The sequence below is a fragment of the Orbicella faveolata genome, unplaced genomic scaffold (genome assembly GCF_042242905.1).
Source record: "Orbicella faveolata isolate gen_17 unplaced genomic scaffold, um_ofav_v1 contig_2, whole genome shotgun sequence".
In the NCBI taxonomy this organism is placed as follows: Eukaryota; Metazoa; Cnidaria; class Anthozoa; order Scleractinia; family Merulinidae; genus Orbicella; species Orbicella faveolata.
In genome coordinates, this window is record NW_028301547.1 from 25,726,913 (window position 1) to 25,750,775 (window position 23,863).

Here is a 23,863-nt window from a genome sequence, read left to right on the forward strand (position 1 = left end):
TAACATATCGGTATGGTCACATGAAAACTGCAAGTTCTCGAATATATTATCTTCGTTGAGGTCGCTGTCTTTATACAAAACACTTTCTATATGCAGCATTCACAGCGTATGAGAAGCTTGAGCAATATGACGTCTGAAAATTCGCCGCTTCTTGGTCTGGATCAAGTAAGTTGAACATTGATCGGGACAAACCAAACACACTTCCTTCTTTAGCCTGTACGTTTTAAATGATGTAAGACCTAGTTTGCAAAACTCTTGCTGTTAACATTAGAGCGCTATTTTCTCATTTTCTCTTTGTAGCCGGCAGTTCAGCCTTGCTTGAGTCGTCGGAGAAATACCACAGAAGGTTCTAATTCTCTGCAGTTGGAGACTAGTCGAGAGGTGAGCTTGTGAATTTTAAACAACGTGATGTGTATACATCGTGAATCGGTACCGTGCTTGTGCTGATAGCATTTATTTTCTCTTTCATCGATCAGGATGTGTCGACTCGGGGCTTAGTGACAGAACCTGGAAGCCTTCAAAAAATATCCTCAAAATATGAGGTATAATGTCAATAGTGAATGTGCTTGTTATTACTATTATGTTGAGCACTGCTCTGGAAAATGTAGATCCTCCTTGTCACATGATTAGCCACAAGGTGTCACGTCTGTTTTTAAAAACTTCCTTGGACGTCAAGCTGTCTTCCTTGAAATTATGAAGTACCAAGAAAGTAAAAAATAAAAACTATTGATTTAAGTAATCAGCACAGCATTAAATTAAAAGAAGTTTTGTTCTTATGATACGTTTTACATCCAGTCAGCATTGCTATGACCAAGTGATGTTGGTCAAGTTAGACGTACACTGAGGGTTGTACAGGGGTATTCTCGTGATGCGTGATTAGCTGATTTCATTTTCCCTGAAACGTGAATTTAGGAAATTATTATACGTGACTCGTAACCGGAAGATTTTGCGTGACCCGTGAAGAACCTGAATCATTAACCGATATTCGTGATTTTACCACTCTATTCTACGTGATTTTGAGACGCAAGTCCTCCGAATGGTTAGAGTCATCTATGGAGAGTGACTTAGGTATGCGATTTGCAATATGGAGCCTTGACTTAGTCATTCGTGATTTTGCTTTCTTCAAACACTGTTTCTAGTGTAAGAACGGGTCATTAAAGATAGTATCTTACTTGCTTATTTTGTGATTCGGGAAAACAAAATTGTTATGTCTGTGATTCGTGATCCTCTATTTTTTCCATTCGTGAACCATGCCAAAGACCCCTCCTGTACGACCCTCTACACTTGCAGGTGGACTCAACTTCTACGACTTGTTACGATTGGCAGAGTTTTTCATTATTTAGCTACTCACACCGTCAATTATAATTTAATTTTTATTCATACTGTAAACGATTTGTCACTTATTAAATTTCATGGGTCCTCCTCAGGTATACAATACCCGGTCCACAAACACAAAATTATTAAATGAAATTGATGGGAGGATGTTAAATCAAGTTGTTTGAAAAGTATATCTACCTACTAGTTCTATGACAACACGGTGGAGTTTATCAGTTCACCACGGGTCCAACTTTCGAGTCTGTTTGACTACACAGAGCAGCAGCTGATACACACAGATTCAAAGCTGTGTTATCCTGCATTATATGGTGACTCCATTTGACCATGGAGACTTTACATGTTACCTAGAGCATTTGAGGAAGACATTAATATTACATGTATCATGATCAACAAAATAATTATCCGGATCATTTATATTAAAGGCATCTGCGGATGAGTGTCTATTGATACCCTCAATCGACACTCATTCAACATCTTGATCGCCACTCAATCAACATGTCAATTGATACTCAGTCAACACTCAATCAATACTCCGTCAACACTCCATCGACACTCCATCAACACTCCATTGACACTCTATCAACAATAATTATTGATCCACACTTGATCAACAGTCGGTCAATAGTTGGTTGAGTGTCAACTGGCTCATAAGTCAGTCAACTGCATATCTGGAAAACTTAGTTGACTATTGACATGTTAAGTGTTAACTGACTTGTTGATCAAGTGTCAATCAGGTATTGATTGAGTGTCGATCAAGTATAAACACTGTATCAATCAAGTGTCAATCAAGCATCAAGGGTTGATCAAGGCTATTGACACTCAACCATGGATGCCTTTTGTTCACACGATCCAATTATCCTATAAACACTAGCATTTGATCCGTACAGTAACTCTTAATGATGAAGATCAGCAATATAATTTGTTCCTCCATTTAACCGTTATTATGAGGGGCATTTTTGGAAAGCAACTCATTTGAACTGTTTTATATCTTAATAAGAGTTTAGACTATGATACTGCTGAAAATACACTTTACTTCAAAGAACAAAAGTCATACACACCCGAGGTAAGAAAAATATACTTATCAAGAGTTGAGAAACATATAATAATGTCAAATATTATTAAATGATAAATTATTGATTAAAAGTATGTTAGCATAGCCCTGTGTCTCATTTTTACAGGCCATGCAAGTACCACCTCCCCACCTCCAGACAAGACATTTTGAACCATGTCTCATTGTTACAGGCTATGCAAGTATTCCCCCCCCCCCCCTCACCACCTCCAGACAAAACATCTTGAACTGAACATCTGTATTGTAAGAAAAAAGTTCCTCTAGATGGTCAAACCAAGCAAGCAAATATTCCACATGGCTGTTCAATTTTCAGATGTTCAGTGTCCTCATTGAAACCTTTATACTGGTGCCCTAGTTAGCTGGTAGCGTCTACGTGTTAGAGGGAGCATAACATTTTGAGGAATAGCATCAAAAGTAACACCACGTATCTTGTATTTTAAGCGTGTGTGTGTTTTTTTTTTCAGGAAAGACTTCGTATCAACATCAACAGATGGGTCGTCATGTTTGTCATTGGCTTTGTTACTGGACTTATCGCCTTTACTATTGACATGTTAATCATACTTTTAGCTGACAAGAAATATACTCTTATTAAAAAATGTATCCTTTTTTCTTGATCTTTGCACAAACATTAAATTCCTGTACTTATGTTAATTTAAGGCTGATGTTTTAAAATCAGGCAATAGTACTGTTTAAGTTTGATGTTTTGAATGGAAACTGTTCTTGAAACTATATTTTCATTGTCCTTATCTGTGAAGCTAGTTTTACATGAAATTGCTTACCATCTGATGTGATCATGCAGCTACCATTTGAAGAAGCTAGTCATAAAAGGGGATAAGTGACGATTTTGGTTGTTTTTTTTTTTTTTTTGCTCCAAATTAGCTGAAATTTTGCATGTGGACTTCATTTCAGCTGAAAGTATTGCCCTGTATTTTTTTTTCGCTGGGTTGCTCTTCGTTTTCGAGAAATAACGTATGCAAAAAAAGGCACTTTTCCTAGCGGCATCTTTTTGTCGAACGCGAAACAAAAGAAACTTTTTGTTTTGCTGGACAACAACAGAGTTAAAAACCAGCTTAAAAAAAAACGACCGGAAGTAACTTACGTTTTGGTACCTGGAGTAGTCCGGAATATCCCGATAAATTGGAACGGCCAAGACGTCATGAAGCTATTGTTAGTAGGGAAATGGCGGACCTTTCGGGCAGACAAAGAAAGTATGTTGTTTCCAGCCTTACATAGAGTCTGGCCAGTGTTGTCCAGGACTTTTTGCGACCAAACATTGAGAAGGAGAATAAGCGGCCATTTTGGTAGTGGGAGAACATTGACTGTCTTCTAATCATTTGAGTTTTTTTGGTGTCAAGCAACGATGTAGACGCGATTTTGTGGCCAAGTATTAAGGTTAGTAAAGAGTATGCGTTATTTTCTAGTATTTACGTATTTTCCATTGAGCTGTGTATATTTTTTACTGGTTCTAGTGTTGTTAAAGTTTCATCATGCCAAGTTACAGGGTTGTAAACAACACCGATATTTTGTAAACTCTCTTTGAATTTGAGGCCTTGAGAGTGTACCTGAACCGCTGTTGTTATAAGGTTTGGCAATGCATCGTTCCTTCATTTTTATGACAGTTGTTTTCAATTTCTCTCTCTTAAGTACATGGAAGAACATACTCGACTGCTCAAGGCACTTTGCCGAATTTTTGGGGAAAAAACAAATGGAAAAGAGAGGAAAGAAGACGTCGCTAAGTACGCAGACGAAATTAAACAAATTTGGGAGGTCTCTGTTGGTGGATTCACGGAATGTGCACCCCAGTTGTATCACTGGAGAGCCAACAGCCTGTTGAAAACCACCTACAGCACAGAAGTGGCAGCGAAACAGACAGGCCAGGAGTAGTGCAGTGATTCCCTATAAATGGATGCTATCAGTATCCCAAGGAATGGCACAAAGGGTAGAGGAGATTGTTTGTGCTCATTTACCAGACATTGAGGGCCATGCAAACATTTAAGTTAAGGTTTGTAGGGGGTATTGTACTCTTTTTTTTTTTGGCATTTTAAAAAACTATACACACTGCAGGTGTTCCTGGTAGATGATGATTCTTTTCAACTCCCCATGAAGCTTGAATGTACCAGAAAGTAATATTTTTGCAAAATAATTTTTATGAAAGCAAAGACTGAAAAGGTACAAAAGTTTAAAATGTAGTGTTGAGTGTTAAACATTACTTATCGTGAAACTAATGCAAAACATTAATAATTGGTTGTGAACAGGTTGCATATCAGTTTGGTTAAGAATACAATGTATGTAATAAAAAATAGAAAACATGAGAGTCATCAGACCACTTGAGGGCACTCTCTTATTTAGTGAGACTAATGTGGTAACTACATTCAAAATAAATTCATATTTTAAAACGAAAAATACATTTGTAATAATAGTGACATCTGTAAGCAACGTAATAATTTTCTAAGTGCTTGTGATTTGTTTCAGGTCCTGCATTCTGCCAAGAGGCAAATTCAAGGTCTAGAGTACCTAAAGAAAATTATATTCTTACAATGCAAAGATTTCTAGCCGTCTCCAGGTTTTTGTACTCTGGGGGTTGGCAGGTATGCAACACTCCAACCAAAATACGCATTCTCATTGGTTGAAACGTGAGTTTCGTGACATCACAGATGTCCTAATATATTGGGATATTCCGGACTGTGTAATGCAGTATGACAAAACACTTCTTATGACTCAAAATAATATTACACTAATGGTGGATATAAGGCGGGATAGTTCTTTATTTTTAATGTACCTAATTGCCTGTTCTGACGCTTCTGATCATTTAAAGAGTTCTTGACCAAATGACAGATATCGACTTATGCACCAGTGGGGACTGCATGTCCGCACCCTTCTCCTTATGGGTTGCTCTCGATGTTTTGTTTGTTCTCATTGCAGCTGTGCTGGTTGTCTATGGAGAGGTAATAAAAATAATGGAAGTGGTTATTTTAACAGAATTTACAGTCTATCTTAGACTTCCTTGATTTATTGTACATTGTTAAAGAAGGGTAAGGTAATTGCGGCCAATGTTCCAAATCGTATCATTCTGTTGAGCAGCAGTAATTGATTCACTGATTTTCAGTAACTTGACTGGGTGGAATGAGTCAGTGCAAGTTAATCTCAAGCCAGCATCTTCTGGGTTTCTTGTTTTGCAACAACAAATCAGGTTCATAAAAGTCTACATACAAGCCAAGTGGCCCATCAGGCCAGAGCTTACAGTATCCACGTCTCTGTAACATGAAGGGACTAGGAATATTTCTACTTCCCCCTGGATAGGATTCTAGTCCATTGCAGGGTTACCCAGCATTGAATTTGCCGGTATCCATTTGTACACCTGGGTGGAGAGAGGCATGGTGCGAGTAAAGTGTGTTGCCCAAGAACGGTAAGGCAATGTCCCCGGCCAGGGCCCAAACAAAGACTGCTCGATCTAAAGTCGAGCACACTAACCATGAGGGCACCGTGCCTCTACCAATCAGGTGCATGCTTGTTTTAAACAATGAAAAACAGTTTTCCATGATGATTGTTGGATCGAGGTTGATTATTTTATACAGCAAAGTTGGTTATCTATCATGCTATGTACATCCAGCATGAGCTTGTGGAATAATATTTGAAAGTTATCATTAGATAATTATTAATATTACGTGTAAAATCTCTCAGTTGGTAATCTCCTCTTTTCTTCTCACTCATCTTGCTTGACAACATACAGGATATTGTATGAAGAAAATATATATATCGACTGTGTTTAGATATTATATGGATACATGTATTATCAAAGTATGTGTACAGTAACCATGTTAGGTCTTCTTCTGAATCACATTACAAAGTGACATCTTTCTTGGTTTAGCCTGTAGCTGCTGGGAGTGGTATTCCGCAGATCAAATGTTACCTCAATGGAGTAAAAGTGCCACATGTTGTCAGAGTGAAGGTAAACAAACTGAATGCATGCACATGTAGCTTCAAATTCTTCCAGGCATTCAGTTAGTTGGGGCGCAGCGGGAAAAAACAGTAAGCGAAAAAACAGTGGAGAAGCGCGGTGAGAGAAAGTGAAAGAATGCTTGTGGGCAAACTTAAAGAAAGGTCATTACGGTATGTACCAGGATCTGGCATACCCTCTGATTGGTCAATTTTGACAGGTTTTGTGAACACTCGTGCATTACTGACACAGAGGAGAAATGCAATATGGCTGTGTTGTTTTGGAGCTTTCAGCGATTTTCTATCTACATCCCGGAGAATTATCACATTTGTTGACAACTGAAAACCACAAGCTGGCGGTCTTGTTATGGGTCCTTGTAGGCAGTCTATAAGTGGGCAGAAGGACCTTTTATTAAGTTTGCCCATAGGCGTTCTTTTGCTTTCTCTTGCCGCACTTCTCCCCTATTTTTTCATGCTGCACCCCAACTACCGGTAATTGAATGCCTGGAAAAGGCTAGAATACATAGAGATCTGTGTGCAATAATATTATACTTGTAGTAAATTAACAGGGAACTACTAATTATTGTTACTAACAGTATTTTAAAGTATTAAGTAAACAGAGATTAGTCTGATGATCTATTTCGTTTTATTTGTATTTAAATTCAATGTTCAGATGTTAATGGTTGAAGCCCTGGGTGTTTCCCAAGTTTGTATTTTTATTGTTATGGCTGATTAGAGAGTATGTACTCAGAGAGAAAAAGTTGTGGAAACATTATATATTCACATTCTCAAATAGTGACCTAAAATTCATAAAAGCCTCCCAATTTGACCTTGATCTCGGATTCCTTGGCCAGGGAAATCACTGGGTTTCCTGCAAGGAAAATGGCTGGATTGAGTGTTATGTAACCATCCATTTCTTTTTATGCAATTTGATACTATAATTTCTGAGGTGTGACAGGGTTCCTTGTGACATGTGAACAACTTGCAAATGTATTAACTGTGAGATGGGTGTGCTGCGGCCAGCCAAAAGTGCTGACATGGAAAATGTATAGAAATGGGTGCCCTGTTACTTATAACTAACCAAATGGCTTTTCTTTTCACCAGACCTTGATTTGCAAAGTAGTTGGTGTAATATTTTCAGTTGCTGGCGGCCTAGCTTGTGGTAAAGAAGGCCCCATGATTCATGCTGGAGCTGTAGTTGCAGCAGGTATCTCGCAAGGGAGATCTACAACATTCAACAAAGACTTCAAATTATTTGAGTACTTTCGTGAAGATCATGAAAAAAGAGATTTTGTTTCTGGAGGAGCAGCAGCTGGGGTATCAGCAGCATTTGGAGCCCCCATTGGTGAGTGATTTGTTACAAATTTACATGTAAGTTGATCATTTTCTCGATGATCAGTCTTTCTTGGCTGGGGCAGCTGGGGTATCAGTAACATTTGGAGCCCCCATTGGTGAGTGATTAGTTACAAATTTACATGTAAGTTGGTCATTTTCTCAATGATCAGTCTTTCTTGGCTGGGGCAGCTAGGGTATCAGCAGCATTTGGAGCCCCCATTGGTGAGTGATTGTTACAAATTTACGTGTAAGTTGATCATTTTCTCAATGATCAGTCTTTCTTTCAAATTTTTCAAGCTGACAGAATGGGATTTCTGAAAATGTAATTTTAAAATTTTAAAGAACGCTTGAGTGGTAAGATCCAAAGATTTGATTCCCAGATGAATACCTGCAGGAAACCACAGTACTAACAGTTTTCTGGGGTATTGCTGAATATGCAACGGTTTTTCAGCCTTCTACTTGGCTGTATAATAAATGGCATGGGAGACATTAGGATGGATTTGACTGCATGACAGATGGTGTTGATTTTTATTTAATACTAGCACTGTACATAAGTGGTTGGTCATTACATATTTATGCCTTGTTCAAGGTGGAGTGCTCTTTAGTTTGGAAGAAGGAGCAAGCTTTTGGAATCAGAGTCTAACATGGCGAATGTTCTTTGCGTCTATGGTTTCCACATTTACGCTGAATGTACTGTTGTCCATTTTTAATGGTGATCCTATGGACCTTTCAAACCCAGGACTTATCAACTTTGGTACATTTGAGGTTAGTTGCAGGCCATAAGCTGCACACAAATGGTAGAAAATGTATGTTTATTATTTAGTGCATTTCATTTTCTTTATTGAAATGGTAATAGAGAAGTCTGATTGTTTGATTTTGGTCTAACTAACTTTAGTAGTGGTGTAATAACCCTTTCTAAATGTATTATTTTCTTTTATTTACTAACAACAGCTTTAAAAATTTCTTGAATTTGCTCTATATGGTAGAAGTGCCAGTCTGCTTTATATGCAGTAGACTGCATTTAATTTTTGGTATTTTTAATTTTTATTCTCTAGGGACAGACATACTCAAGCTATGAGATTCCTTTGTTTTGTGTGATGGCAATAATTGGTGAGCAGTTATGTAACAAAATCTATAACTTACTAACAAGAGAATTAATAGTAATTTTCCAAATACAGTAGGTAATAAACTTTGATGATATGTAATTATAGGACTGCTCATTTAGAGGAACAGAGTACAACTGATTCCTGATAACTCAAACCCTCGCTAACTCAAACCAAAAACGATTTCCCCTGTATTTCCATCATTTATTTACTGTAATCTTACCCTCAGTAACACAAACCCTCAATAACTTGAACCTCCCGCTAACTTGAAGTAATTTTTGTGTCCCTTCAGGTCATTTTCTAAATCATTTTGCCCTCAATAACTCAAACCATGTTTGTCAATATTTGATAACTTGACCTCCTGACAACTTGAACCTTTTTCAGGCTGAAATATTCTTAATACCTGTATTGTTAGGGATGTGTGGCCCATTTCTTATCATGGTTATTTCATATTTCATGTTTGATGTTTTTCAGGTGGCTTACTTGGAGCTCTTTTCAATGCAATCAATCACCACCTGTGCATATTTAGAATGAGGTACGAATTAGTCCCGGGGGGGCGGGGGGGGGGGGGTACTCCCAGAAAAGTTGGGTGGGGGTGTGCAGCCCACTTCCCAAAACCCCTACCCTATTTATGACCAAAAATCTGCAATTTTTGCTACCCTATTTATGACCTGACCAAAAATTCGATATTTATGACTTTTGCTGCTGGCACAGTTGCCCTAAAATCCAGTTATGAAGGGCTTTTGTTGATGGTCTTATTGATAATAATGAAAAAGTATCTTCTTCCAAGAAGCATACCCAATCCAAGACTAAGGCAGCCAAAACCATACCCTATTTAAGACCAAAATGGCCAAAACTGATACCCTATTTATGACAAAAATGGCTAAAAAACCCTACCCTTTGGGGCCGCACATACCTATATAGCCCATATAAGGGAGTACCCCCACTCCCCGGGGAATTAGTGTAGGTAATCGTATGAATGTGAGTAATATTTGGAAATTCTCTTGTGCTTGGATTTCTCCAAGCCAGTTTAGACCTGTGTTGTGCTGACTTGTGCTTAGCTGCTTTCCATAGACAAATTAGCAACTTTTAAGTGAATGGTTGATTTCCTTTTGATTTTGTTTCAGGTTTGTCAAAAAGAACTGGGTTCGTGTTGTTGAAGCACTCATAGTTTCAGTCATGAGTGCTACCGTTGCATTTGTACTAATCTACTCTTACCACGACTGCAAACCAATAGGAGCGGCAAACATTTCAAGGCCCTTACAGGTCTGCTGCACTGTTGTTCTCTAGATAAGGTGTTGTTTCATTGTTAGAGAAGTGCGAACACTTGATTTGATATTCAGATTGACATGTATTTGTGATTGAAAGGTGTTAAATGCCCAAGGGAATGGTGATGTTTTAATTATTCACTGTCATCTAACAATATGTACTTATTGACGGAGTGGAAGGGCCAGATGGGAAAATATTTGGCTTCAGTCAGGACTTACGGACCTTGCTGCCGGCCCTCCCACTCAGTCGATAAGTACATAGAATGAAGAGTGTTCAATAATCATAACTGATATTTTTGTCTCCTTCTTATGTGTGTAGTTTTTCTGTGAGGATGGCCAGTACAGTGCTATGGGGACTTTGGTCTTCAACACACCAGAGGAGTCTATTAAAAACCTCTTTCACTTACCAGAGAGTAAGAGAGTTTATAAAGTACATATTAGATTGCAAAACAGTATTTCACTTTTTTCAGACATCTTCCCCGTTTGCTTGACCCTCACAAGCCAAAGGAACCCAGCACGTAGTTTCCCTGGTCACAGCAGATTATTTCTTGGAAAATTAATTTCATATGTTCTGACCTCACGCTAAAATAGTGACTGCATGTTGCATTCTAGATACATGATTGATAAATGCTAAAGAATCTGTTGTGTTGTAGTAGCTGGCAAGTGAATACCTGTCATGCTGGTCATAGAAAAACAATGAATAATGACAGATTATACTGGTTTTCAACAGAGTGTTGTGAAACAAATGCTAAAGCAATTACATTGGCGCAAAGTCGCGGTTAGGTTTGGAATCTGATTTTTTTTGAGTATATGGCGCAGGTTTTTAAACCTAAGAACTTACTAAAGTGAAACCAAGTCAATTTTCGTGATTTTATTCGACATTCTGTGTACCCTGTTTTCTAAATACGTTCAATTCTTTTCTCTTTAGCCTCTTATCACGTGGCCACGTTGGCTGGTTTTGCTCCAGCCTATTTCTTATTGGCCACTTGGACTTACGGTTTATTCGTACCCAGTGGTCTTTTTGTCCCGTGCATTCTAACCGGAGCAGCCTGGGGACGACTGTTTGGGGTGGCCTTGAGGAAGTGGTTTCCTAGGGGGCACTGGGGAGACCCTGGAAGCTACGCTCTTATAGGAGCCGCGGCCACTCTTGGTAAGGATACATCTGTGGAGATTTGGTGTTACGACAAGAAACTGTCATTTGCTTTTGTTTCGTCTTTGTCTGAAAGTGAAACCATTTGGAAAGAGCTTTTACTTATTCTCGAATCGCAACGCAGTGTCAAACTAAAGGCCTCTATTGCTATCGTACCCTTTTTTTCTGGTGGTAAGGCCCCGCCAGCTAAAAGAGGCAAGTAGCTCTGGGGACGAGACGAGTGGAGCCGGCAAGGTGATGTAGTGTTGACGGATGAAAACGGAACTTTTCGAAAACGCCGACGTCAAATGGTCATATGGTCTCTCTCACAGTCCCCTTAGTGTGGACGAAAAACATATCCGTTTTCGGAGCGAAATGGTCGTTTTTAAATGTATTGTAGTTTTGGAACTGAAATATTTATTGTGTTGTTTTTTTCTTTGTAGGCGGTGTTGTCCGAATGACCATCAGTCTGACCGTTATTTTAATGGAAGCCACTGGAAATATCAGCTTTGGTATTCCTATCATGATCGTTCTTATGATCGCCAAATGGGTTGGTGATTTCTTTAACGAGGTCAGAATTAACTACTTATTAACCGAGAGTGAGGTCTTTATGGGAAAATCTCAAACCGAGACCTTGCCGACAAGGCTGAGGTTTGAGATTTTCCCGTGAAGTGAAGACCGAATGTCCGAGATTAAGAAGTTGTTTATCATATGGCTTTTTGCTTTGGTTTTGCAAGCCCGTAATCGGCCCATGGACATTACGGCTACAAACACAGGCCATATAATAAAGACAGTTATTGACTTGCCTTGAGGGAAACAGTGAGTATTGTTCCTGAGATTCTTAATTTTCAACTTTCTTTTTTCAGGGTTTGTACGATATTCACATCAAACTGCAAGGTGTTCCTTTACTTGGCTGGGATGCGCCTGTCATGGCTGTCGGAATGAACGTTAGGTAAGCCTAAAATATAGATGCATGTGAATGAGCTCCTGGCTGTCAGGGCGGTTTTCAGTTGAGTGTCGAAAGTTCTCAGGCAATTACGTAAGGTTTTGGTTTTGGTTTTACTTCGGTTTAGAGCGGTTTTTGATCGAGTGTGGTAAAACCAAACCAGTTACTACTCGGCCACTCTCAAACCGTAAGTAACGCAAACTCAAAAAAATAAGTATCAAGTTCTCCTTGTTCTTTGTCACAAAATAGAACTTAGTGGTGGTACTTACTCTAGTTGATGAGTTCTTTATTCTCATCATCTTTTTACGTGTTAATGTTGGATACTGGCATGAAAATTTACATATCGATCACCCTAAAGTAACGCTATTTATCTGCTATTCTTTTCAGTGATATTATGAGTAGAAAGGTGGTTTGTTTTAAATCAGTCGAAAAGGTAAATACCTTCAAGATACCTTTAAAATACGTAGATACGTTTTGTTACACACTAGCTGTTTCTCATCTAAGTTTACAGTTCTGATTGACCTTTGTATAAATAGCGCCAAAATTTGAGTAACAATCCTTAGTTATACGTCCTGAGCCTCACATTAATGTGAAAAATCCTTTGTGTGGAAACATCACTACGATCCTAAGGATGTATAAAGTATTGTTATTCGAACTTAGGTGCCATTTTTGCAAAAGGTCTATTACTGACGTATTTTAAACTAACGCAATTGTCTATTACGTGTTCTTTTCAAAGCAACCGCCCTGCCCGTCCCCACCCTTTTATTGCTCTTTCCATCATTGGCAACCTCTTTACCAGAGCTTTTCCCCAATTTCTAAGGGAGAAGCCCTGGGAATAACGTTTTTTTCATTTGAAATTGTAACTGTTTCGTGTTGACCGCTGGCGATGATAATCACGAATCAGATTAGCATATGTACCTTACAGTAACGTTTTGGTACGCTTTGGCGGTATGTCAGGCGAGTTTGGTCTTGCTATAATTCTTACTTTGGTGAAATTAAGTCATGTCTAAGAACCCATGATGGAAACAATCGAGTCAGATATGCCGACTGAAGTATTCTAACAAAAGGTATAATCATTTTATCATACTCAAATTCGGCCATTTATCTGGCCATTTCAGCTCGCTAACTTGATATTGTAGGACAACATAGCCTCTTAAGCAAACGCTCTTTGGGTTCGTCACGCAATCTTCCTCGCCCACCCAGATTGCGTGACGAGCCTGAAGAGCGTCCTGCGTAGGAGACCAAGGACAGTGGACAAGGTTTCGGATTGACTAGTTGTGAAGAAATTACGTTTGAAGCAATCAGGGAAGGGTGTGTGTTTAGATAGTTTTGACTGTTAGTTTATTATATCTTCTGTCAGGTTGGACGAATAGTTGATGTGTTAAAAGACAAAAGTTCACACCACAATGGTTTTCCTGTGGTAGATTATCTGGACACGTCTGGTGAAGAGGTATAGTGTTTTCTCTTGTTCTTGTACGTCGTTTATTCAGTATGAACATGGATGGCTGTTTATTTTGGCGTTATTGTTTCAGGATGCCGCTCCCACCAACAACCCGGCCACATTTGGGACTTTCCGTGGTTTAATCTTAAGATCTCAACTTATTATTCTTCTGAAACAAAAAGTGAGTATTTGCAGGAATGTTATTGTTATATGTTTGTTCAGTTTACCCCAGATGTAGACTAATTGTTCCTATGGAACAAAGGAAAATTGGTAAGCTAAGCAACGTGTTAAGATAGGAGCTAATATTTTTAAAGAATATATGCATAAGTTATTCAGTCTTTAGTAACAAATCAAAGTGCTTGCATTAAAAATTCCCGCTGTCCTACGGGCCTACAACGGTGGAGTTGCGGTGGCCTCATGGTTAATGTGCTCGACTCCGGATCGAGCGGTCTTGGTTTAAGCACTGGCCGGGGAAATTGTGTTGTGTTCTTGGGCAAGACTCTCACAGAGCCTGTCTTAATGGGTACGACGAATTTCATGCTGGAGGTAACTCTGAGAAGGACTAACATCCCATCCAGGGGGGAGGGGGGGGGTAGAAAGACTCCTATTAGCTTCATGCTACGGAAATCGGGATAAGCTCGGGTGGTATGGACCACTTGGCCCGACGCAAACTGTACTTTCTTTACCTACACCGCAAGTGATAATCCAGGTTTTCCTGCCACGCTAGCTGTAGTAGGCAAGAGCGCATGGCAATGCCACGCATAACGCACGCTCCAAAATGACGCGCGCTGCAGTCTCAATTTTCTAAAACTAAAATATCAATTGAAGTTGCACCTTTCTTCCTCGAGATGTGATCCTTTCACTGAGTTTTTCTCACTTTTAAAAACAGATATTCTCCGAAAATAACATACCACTTAAAAGACATGGATTGAAACTAAAGGATTTCAGAGATGCCTACCCAAGATTCCCTCCGATCAGGGTATGTACGACGAATTACCCGCCCACTTGATCAAGTGTATTGTTTACAATATGGTTATACTCTCTTGGCGCGAGGTTAATCCTCGTAGTGTTTTGTTGTGGTGGTTGTTGTTGTTCGCTTTAACCACCTTATTAAAGCACACATGATCTTCCTTCAGTAAAATTATGTATGAAAAAGAATTGCTGGAAAGCGAGGCCGTCCCTGCTTTCTTAACACATCGGCTTCCAAACTTGTCAAACATTCAAGCTGTTGTGAAATGTCGCACTGTAATGACAGAGTTCTCAAACCCTGTCGGCTGGCAAAAAAAAATGTTCAATCTTATCCATGCTATTATTTCTGATATTTTTTAAATTATCATAACCCTTAGTATAAAACAATATGTAGTGAAAGGTGGGTCGCGTTGCTAGTGTTGAAGACATGGAAGACTGGTTTGAATTTAGTGCTCGTTTTCTTTAAGATTTATTCAATTGCAACTCTTTGTTTTTCCAGAATGTTAGTATATCCCAGAAAGAAAGAGAATGCTACATGGATCTTAGACCTTTCATGAACCCAAGTCCTTATACTGTGAATGAGGTAGGTCATTGCATCCTAAACTTCCCTTGAAGCAAATGTGGCGTTGCAATAAGTATCGAAGAAGATATGTTCTTCTGTTGTCGGGACCAGTTACAGCAGCGACGCGAATGTATCACCGGAGTAAAGAGTCGTCTCTCTTCGGGTAGTTTTTCTTGTCCCGTTCAAGAGAGGGGTCTGAAAATTCTTCAGACTCGTGCATTGTGTCGAGTGGTTTTCAACTGAGTGTCGTCAAACCAAAACCAAAGTGAGCAATCTGGCCAATCACAAAGGACACAGACAATACAGTGAGCCAATCAAAACTTGAAGTAATCATACGTAACTGATGCAAAGAGCGGGAAAACGTGTGCGAGTAAGTCATAGTTTTGGTTTTACTTCTGATTGGATTAAAATGTGGCGCGAGATTTTTTAAGCCAGTCGTGTAACGTAGTAATGCAAAACCAATTACCTTCCGATCCTCGGGTGAAAACCGCTCTGTGACAGGGCTGTCTGTGATTGGTTTTTGCTCGATGTTGAATTCTCGCGCGCAGCCACAGCAGTTCTAGCGGCATAACCTAAGCTGACGAATCGTACGTAATGAATGCAATGCCTAGGTGCAACTGTTTTTAATTCTTTCCATTTTGCTTTTGTTTCAGAATTCATCACTTTTACGGGCTTTCAGGTTGTTTAGGGCCCTGGGACTTAGGCACATTGTTGCGGTAAATGAAAACAACGAGGTGAGTGAGTGGGCCTGGAAATGAGCTGTATGGCTGCGCGAGTTTACCTGCCCGTCGTTTATTTGTGGTTCAGTCTTGAACTCTTGAATGGTTACGTTTTCTTAACATCGTTTTGTTTTCAATTTTTGCAAATCAAAAAAGCGTGGTAAGGGAGAAAATGCGAAGCAGTCCCATATTTTTCAAACAAAAGTTATCTTATTCGCTAAGGAAGGGTCACCCTGGTGTTTTTTTAAGTCGTGAGACATTTCTTTTCAATAGTATCTTTTGAAGCGAGCTTATTGGAGAGAAGGTGGAGAGACTCATTTTCAATTATAAATTTCTTGGAGTACACGAGAATATTTTTTGGAACCTGCGAAATATTTGTTTCTATTTTTTGTTTCTTCGCCTTGCGTTAAAAAAATTAACATGATGGCCGGATAATTTACTCCAGAATGATGGTTTTCCTGTTAAAATAATTGTCTTAGGGAAATGGGTTAAGAGAGATGCTCAGAGAATATCCTAAATGTTGTCGGTTGTACTATTACTGTATTGCAGTGTATTATTTTTGTTTTAATACGGCTGTGTATTATTGCAGGTTGTCGGCATGGTTACAAGAAAAGACATTGCCCGTTATCGAATGTGGAGTCACCGCGGTCAGATTGGCTTGGAGGAAGTTCATATTCTGGAAGCTAACTCCATACATGATTCCTTCTGATTACTTAATATTCTAGCTCATGGTAACGTTCCTGAGGGACACAGTCATTATGGCGCTGTGCAAGAGAGAAAAATCCCCCATATAGACCTTCTTCTCAAGTTAACCTGTCTCAAATTATTTTTAAACATGGTACCCAGTTCTTTCACCGATGTTACCACGCGCGTGGCGTGGATGTTTTCGTGGAGGATGAAAACGCGTGTAAAGCCGCTCGGGTTGTCCATTTCACCAAAATCTGCGTCACATGATTGGCTATTTCCGGACAGTCCTGGGATTTCCGATAACGGGAGTGATCTAAAAATAACCCTTACAATAAGGCCAATATGGGGATTAACTCGCTCAGTTACACTTTATCCTCTCTTAGCTTGGAAGAGCACTGAGGATTGATTGAACTGGAAAGTCCCTTGTACTAAAATGACTGCGTGCAAATATTACGACAGTGTCGGTACTGAGTAATAGCAGTATAGTCTACACTTAAGTGCGGCGGTCAAGTCGTTTCTAGCAAAAGCAAGGGCAAAATAACAGCTATGAATTACATGTATTAAATGTTGTAATTTACCAGAGGTGTATTTTAATACGCTCTCTGTATTTTATTTTTTTCGATTTGACCGCCAAACACGCAGACTCTCTTCTCGCTTTGGGTTCGTCACGCGCGGCTTGAAAGATTCCGTGACGATATCAGAGCAAAAGTACTCGGGATGAGGACCGGGTAGCAGAGCTGAAGTGAGGGGAAAGGGAAAGTTCGAGTATTCTTGTTGTCTTTCCTAACCGACCCCCCCCCCCCCCGTCTCCCTCCCCTTCTCGTACCTTGAGTTGTTCTGTTATATACATACATACAGAGACATTCAGCAACCCAGCCAGAAAACCGTCTAGTTGACAATGTTTTTGTAATAAAAATCGCCGTAGTTTTAAAGTAGGTGTACAAATAGACGCGTACGGTACAAAACGATGATATAGAAGATAATCTATTTTGATAGACTAAAATGAGCAAAGAGTTTATGTTAATATTTATATTTTTAATAAAACAAGTCAGCAAAACTTTGTTGAACATAAATAAACACTATATAGAGGTAACAAAAATATGAAAAAATTATATCCTGTTGCTGTATTTTCAATGATGCCAATGATGACTTTGATTTTATGCCCCTATTCACAACCAGCTTCTCTGGTTGTTTCTCACTTCATAATATACATACAAACCTTTCAGCATGTTTACATTATTTCAGGTGTTTACATAATTTATCCCACGAGTGGGTTTAAAAATTTATTGAAATTGAAGTGTCCTAGGGGCTGTCATTAAGTTTTGAGTCACCTGTTGCCTTGTTCTCCACATTCGTAGCAAACGTGTTATTTTGTGGGTAAATTCTATGAACAACGAGAAAAAGCCACAGTTCACTCAGGTCGCGTTTGACGTGGTTTTCCCAGTGAAGGGTTCAAATCACGACAATGCTTAGATGTCTAAAACTAGGGTAAATAATCGGCTTAAGAATATGGAAAAAGCTCTGATATGTATCCCTGTTTGTGTTTTCCCTTATATTATTTAACTTCTTTGGCTGTTTCTCACTTAATAATAATACAAACAAACCTTTCAGCATGCTTATTAGCTGAGCACACGTCAATTAATCGCAAATTGAAACTGTGTGCAAAAAGTTGAAATCAAAGTTGAAATCAAATTGAGTGCATGTATGTTATTAACAAAAAATCAAAGGATTTTTCTCGTGCAATTTGGTTTACTCCAAATTGGAATAAATAAGCACTCGCAAATTTTTGAAAGACTACAAATTGCACTTCGTCTTACGGGCTCGTGCATTTTTCTTAAGTCTTTTAAAAATTCACTTGAGCTGATTTGTTCCAAATTACTCTGGGAATCATTTGATTACCTACACAAATAAAACGCTCTCTGGAAAATAGTTTTCTTTAGGCTGAAAGGTTCATTTACAGCTACAGCGAAGCCACACTTGAGCATTTTCTGTGATTTCTATGGTGGAGTGTATTAATGGGTTTTGAATGAACTTAATATAAATAAGACTATGTACTCACAGTTTCACACCTCAGTTAAACGGAAAACGGAAGTTATCAGTGAATAAAATCCCGGGGGGGGACTCCCATATAAAAAGGACGGGGGGTGCTCGTCATACCTTTTAGGAGTTAAAAGAGTGGGTTTGGTACCTTTTAGAGGGTTAAGCCTTAAAAGCTCCACAGCAGGGGCTTTCGCGGTGCTTTTCAGGGTATTGAGCCATAAAAGTCAGTGTTAGTCGATGTGTTGCTTAAGAATTAGTACCTCTTAGGGGTGAAGAAAATTTCAAGCCACGCCCTCCAAACAGGATCTTGGTACCTCTTAGGGGTTCTTTTCAAATTTCCGACGAGCATCCCCGTCCTTTTCAGATGGGACCCACCCACCCACCCCCCCCGGAATATGATACCACGAGTAGAGGCACTTTTATATTAGTTTCAATTACCTCCGAATTTTCTCGCAAAATACTTAAAACTAAAAAAAAACACTGTCCTCTTAGGATGTCGTGTTTGTACAGACTGAAAGGAAATCTCACCACCTTTGCAAGTTGATATCATTGTCTACTTCTTCAAGAGTCGCAGGTAGCTTAAACGAGCTCAGTCACGGTATTTTGAGTTATTTTGGCCGCGTACAGAATTACCTTTAAATTGAAGGAAACCTGAAAATATTTGTTCACTAAGATGCAAAAACACCTAAGAGATAGTAATAAACTATAAAGCAACGAGGATTGTTAAGGATGGTGAGGACTGACACGGATTACAAACGACGAACTTGAAAAATTTAGGCTAAACTTTTCAAGATGCGCAAACCGTGGCGTAACTTCCTTAAGATTACATTAGTTTTTTTCCTCTGTTTTATCTGCTGGATTAAACTTCTTCGATTCTTGTATTTTGGAGTAGATTTGCGCAAAAAGTTGTCTGTACTCCCTGGCTTTCCCTGACGCGCTGCTTTGCTGTGAAGTGTCGTCTCCAAACTGCACGGGCACTTCATCAAGCGGCGAGGTCTGAATCGCTCGCTGTACGGTCGGAATTGGAGCGATGTCTTGCACTATACCCTCACTTTTACACCGTTTAACAAGAGAATCGTATTTTTGGACTAGCTCGTGATACTGACTTCCAAGCTCGGATAGGAATGACGTGCTGTTCTGTTTAAGTGGGGATTTTACTTCGTGAGAAGGACTCAAAATCTCTACCTCACTTTGGTCTGACATAGCGTTGCTTTGGCGATCCAGTTCGTTCTCAACGAGAACAAATGATTCATCCTCGGTGCTTTCCGAGATTTGCCGTACATGTTCCGAGCTGTTATCGATTGACAGACTCAGACAAGACACCTCGTTCTCCAGTTGTTGCCAGACTTTCGCTTGTTCTGCGAAGTCCAATAGTTCTTTATCAAGTTGTTGATTTTCATGAATCAAGTCTGACAATTCGATCTCGAGTTCCTCCCTTCGACGTCTTTCCACAGAATGTTGCCTTTTTAATTTCATAATCCTGTCATTTAGAATTTCAATATCCTTCTTAAAACCTAAGACTTTTTCATCTTTTTCCGTATCATCCGATTCATCATCGCTTTCCAGTTCATAACCGTTCTCTTTCGGAGTAAGTTTGAGTGACAAAGAACCCGCCATTTCTCTCTGAAGGCGCATTCGTTCTATTTGCAGTTCTTCGAGCTGTGTTTTGTACTCGTCGCACTTACTTTCCAAACAATCCACAGTCTGCACGAGACTTTGATACCGTTTTCGCAAGACAGCTGTCTCGCTTTGCAGTTCTTTATTGTTCTTTTGCAGATCTAAAGCCGTGGACTCCATCTGTTCGCAAGTCCGAACTTGGCTGTCATGCAACTCTCGTAATGTCTCCAGTTGTTTGGAAAGGAACTGAAAAGTCAACAATAAATCATGAATTAGCTCAGTATCGCTCCGCTGGTGGGGAGAACAGGAGGGAGGGGGGGGGGGGGGAAGGAAGAGTAGAGGTAGGTGGCCTACAGAACCAAATCACTCAAACCCCATGCAGTTTTTAAGTATGAGCAAAGCAAAGTAAGCACTGCAACTCCCCACTGCCAGAATGCAGGGATCCGGAGGGGATGTTAGCCCAGATTGTTTTGATAAAAGTTTGCTAGTTTTTCAGTAATTTACGACGAGCATTCACAACCTCTTCACATGAAAGGTCCCCCCCCCGGATTATAACCCAAAAGTTCTACCCCTGGATGAATCGTCTGGCTCTTTTCCTCTCTGTCCGGCTTGCTTTCCAAAACGAATATAAATGAGTTAATAGCGATAAAGAATTTACCGCCAGTTACCAAATATTAATAGACCTCCCGTAATATGAAAACAAGAATCACTATCATGTACCGTATCTCGCTCGAGCCGTAGCCTCTTCCAACTCGTAATTAATTTTTTTTAGTATTCTCTTTATTTACTCACCTCATTTTTAACAGTCTGTTCCTCAAGATACTGGTGCGATGATTTCAACATCACTTCCAGTTCTTTGTTCCGCTCCAGAAGATTTTTTCCGATCTCTGCCGCCAACTCGAGATCTATTAAATGAATGCAAGGATAGAACACAAAAACAATGACAGTGAGTGGTAAAATCACTGAGTTACATTGGTAACAATGTGAAGCATTGATATGGCTTCCTTTCGTCACGCTTGAATATGCAGTGGCTTTATATATTTTACATTCTTTGAAGTTAGATAGTGGAACCCTCGACTGTTGTTCTTTCTGTTGATCAGAAATTCGAGTTGAAGACTGTCTTTCAACATGTATCTAGTAGCTTTATTCTCAGTTAGCCCAAATCACATTGACTCCGACATGAGGGTGTATCGACTCGTGACTGTCGATATCGATGTCGATGTCGTGTCGAATGGAATGCGTGCGCGATAGTTTTTCATTTTCTCGGTCTCTCTAATAGCTCGAAACAAGATTAACTTGTGAGTGCAACCGTTTGACTGGCAGTCTCTAACATCCTTAAAACCAACTTCACTCAGTAGCACAATTTCAACAAAATACAGAAATAAGTAAGAATTCTTGATTCATTTTGAAAAAAAAACCCACCAAATTGAAAATAATATCTAATATTCCAGAACTTACGAAGACTGGAATTGCCTGTCTCCTGGGGAAATTCAAGGACACTACGTGCATATCGCTTCTTTATACTCTATAAAAATTGTCGAAGTTTATTTGAAATGTGCATTACATTACTGTAGTTCTTAGCGGTCAGTGATGTCCAAAGATTTTATGGAATAAATAAATAAAGCAGTTAACTTTAAACAGAGCTGTACTCTGGGTATAGCGTTGAAATAACGTTGAAATAGACTTAAGTCTGGTGATTTATAAAAGTGATCATTATTTGATATGCGCACTAACATACCAAAACCCATGCAAATATTGAAGTCACTTGCAGCTAAACCTGAGCGTTCGCGTCATAAGGGAATCTATTAACTTAGGATTTCAAGTATCTCTCACCTAGTATGTGCCATCGATTATCACAAGCAGTATAAGTTTCACGACACATCGATGTGGATTCCATGATTAAAGCTCTTAAACAGTTGAACAGTTGCTAAGGTTAACAATATATTTTACACGCTTTAAAACATTTGCTCACTGCGACCAATAGGATTTCAGGTCTTGAACACAGTCGATTAATAAGCGCAAGGAAATCTTGTTTACTGGGTCAACATATTATTGATATAAGCCGGCTTCTGGTCTTATTAGCAGCTTTTGTGTGTGCCTGTCACATAACTAAAAGCTATAAAAAAGAAAATGATTATCTGAAACGAGTTTTTAAAAATTTCTCCAGGAAATATCTCAAAAATCAGTTCTTAACAATCCCGACCGTAATTTGAGACCAATCTTTTCAACCCGAAGTCTAACTTCGACCAGCTTATGTTCTGAATGAGACCCTAGTGTGCGACCATTCAAAGGAAAGCCATTGACTGTACAGCGAATCATTTGGTTTAAGGACGGTGCCTTCTTCTGTTGGGTTTTCCCGATTATAAGCGGAAGTGACGCAATTGTCTGACCCAGCGGAAGTGAAATGTTTGGGTGTTCCCAAGAGAAAGAGCTTTAAAATGCATTGACCCGAGGATAAAGAGGGTAATTTACTAGCGTAGCTAATCTGTTTTCACTCAAAGCAATTGCTTAACTCTACTGCTTTTGTTCGATGACAATATCGACGGTTAAAAATAAATTCATAAAATTCTTCGCCGAAGCGAAATTTAAGATGAAATTCCCTTCGGGCGTTGTGTTGAAATCTGAAATTGCCCTTCATTGAGAAACCAGCCAACGTTTAAATTGATTATCTGCTTTTGAAAAATCCTCAAAGGGCAGGAGAATGGCTTAACAAAATATCTTGCCCGAAATGACGACTGCTTAAAAACAAAATTTTGGTCTCTCAAAGCAATACAAAAATTCTTTGATCGCGTGTAACAGAATTCTCAATCGAATATTTCATATAATATCTGGACTCGATAAATCCGACGGCAGCCACTGATAAATATTTTATTTCAAGGCTCAGGCCTTTTAATCTTCCCTTAAGCAACGAAAAAAGAAAAACTCACGCTAATACGTAGTGATGTGAGAAAGAAACAACGAGATTTAACACAAACACTCACCGGTACAATAGTGCGATCCTCGATCTTTCTGTTCCATGCTTTCTCCGATGAATTCCAAATTGTAAAGTGGTGAATTCACCTCCATCGAAGCGAATAAAAATCTGCCCGATCAGTCTCCCATAACCGATCTTTGACAAGAAAACGCCGCGTTCTCGCCGGTTAAGCGGCGAAGGCAAAGCAAAACAGAACAAAGATATTGCGGTAAAATGTAAATAAGGACACAGACAATCACACGAACGAGGCTGGCTTTTGCCACGTCAGTTTCTGTGTCGTCATTTGCATAATCACAGAGTGTGACCTGTGAAGAAGATTTCATCAGGCGACAGGGAGGGAAAGTACTTCAAATAGCCAATCAAAAGAAACGAACGGAAAGCTGGAGGCCGTGTTTTGACTGTTCAGAGATTAACTCTTTAAGTCTGGGTTGACAACAGATGCTCCAGTTTTTCGTTGACGCGGTCCTCTCTCGACGTAAGCGCTATTTTATTTTTTTAATCTGAGAAGTAGATTTTACCAGAGAGTGTAATTTGTGGTTTTATTGACAAGTTATAATTTTATCTGTGATAAATTTAATACGGTAAAATCGTGCATAATCGCGCGGAAGAGATCAGAATCATCAGATCATGTTGTCTTGTTTGTCTTAGTTCTTAAAATTAAAAATATATTTACCCGGCGACTTTTCAGAAATTACAGCGTTCCTCTCTCTGCCCAGTGCTTATCAGTTTCGGT

At 39.3% G+C, this 23,863-nt stretch overlaps 2 protein-coding genes across 3 annotated transcripts; one reads left to right on the forward strand and one right to left on the reverse strand.

Annotated features, from left to right (window-relative positions):
* On the forward strand, positions 1-17,556 carry LOC110049822 (H(+)/Cl(-) exchange transporter 7-like). Its single transcript, XM_089290518.1, has 23 exons — positions 1-165; positions 301-381; positions 477-542; positions 2,333-2,398; positions 2,869-3,001; positions 5,240-5,349; positions 6,273-6,353; positions 7,445-7,685; positions 8,265-8,440; positions 8,731-8,785; positions 9,253-9,313; positions 9,906-10,044; positions 10,366-10,459; positions 10,975-11,196; positions 11,619-11,746; positions 12,042-12,127; positions 12,509-12,554; positions 13,482-13,571; positions 13,654-13,743; positions 14,452-14,541; positions 15,031-15,114; positions 15,747-15,827; positions 16,402-17,556. Exons 1-23 carry the CDS (start codon positions 91-93, stop codon positions 16,519-16,521), a joined length of 2,415 nt encoding a protein of 804 aa, XP_089146644.1. The 5' UTR covers positions 1-90; the 3' UTR covers positions 16,522-17,556.
* Positions 17,514-23,381, reverse strand: LOC110049788 (cerebellar degeneration-related protein 2-like). Of its 2 annotated transcripts, none has more exons than XM_020755614.2 (3): positions 23,138-23,381; positions 20,949-21,061; positions 17,514-20,402 (listed from the first exon to the last, which is right to left on the reverse strand). In XM_020755614.2, exons 1-3 carry the CDS (start codon positions 23,220-23,222, stop codon positions 19,368-19,370), a joined length of 1,233 nt encoding a protein of 410 aa, XP_020611273.2. In that variant the 5' UTR covers positions 23,223-23,381; the 3' UTR covers positions 17,514-19,367. The 2 variants fall into 2 exon arrangements, with proteins under 2 accessions (XP_020611273.2, XP_089146645.1); XM_089290519.1 differs by lacking the exon at positions 23,138-23,381 and adding an exon at positions 21,990-22,095.
* Positions 23,382-23,863: the final 482 nt, after the last annotated feature.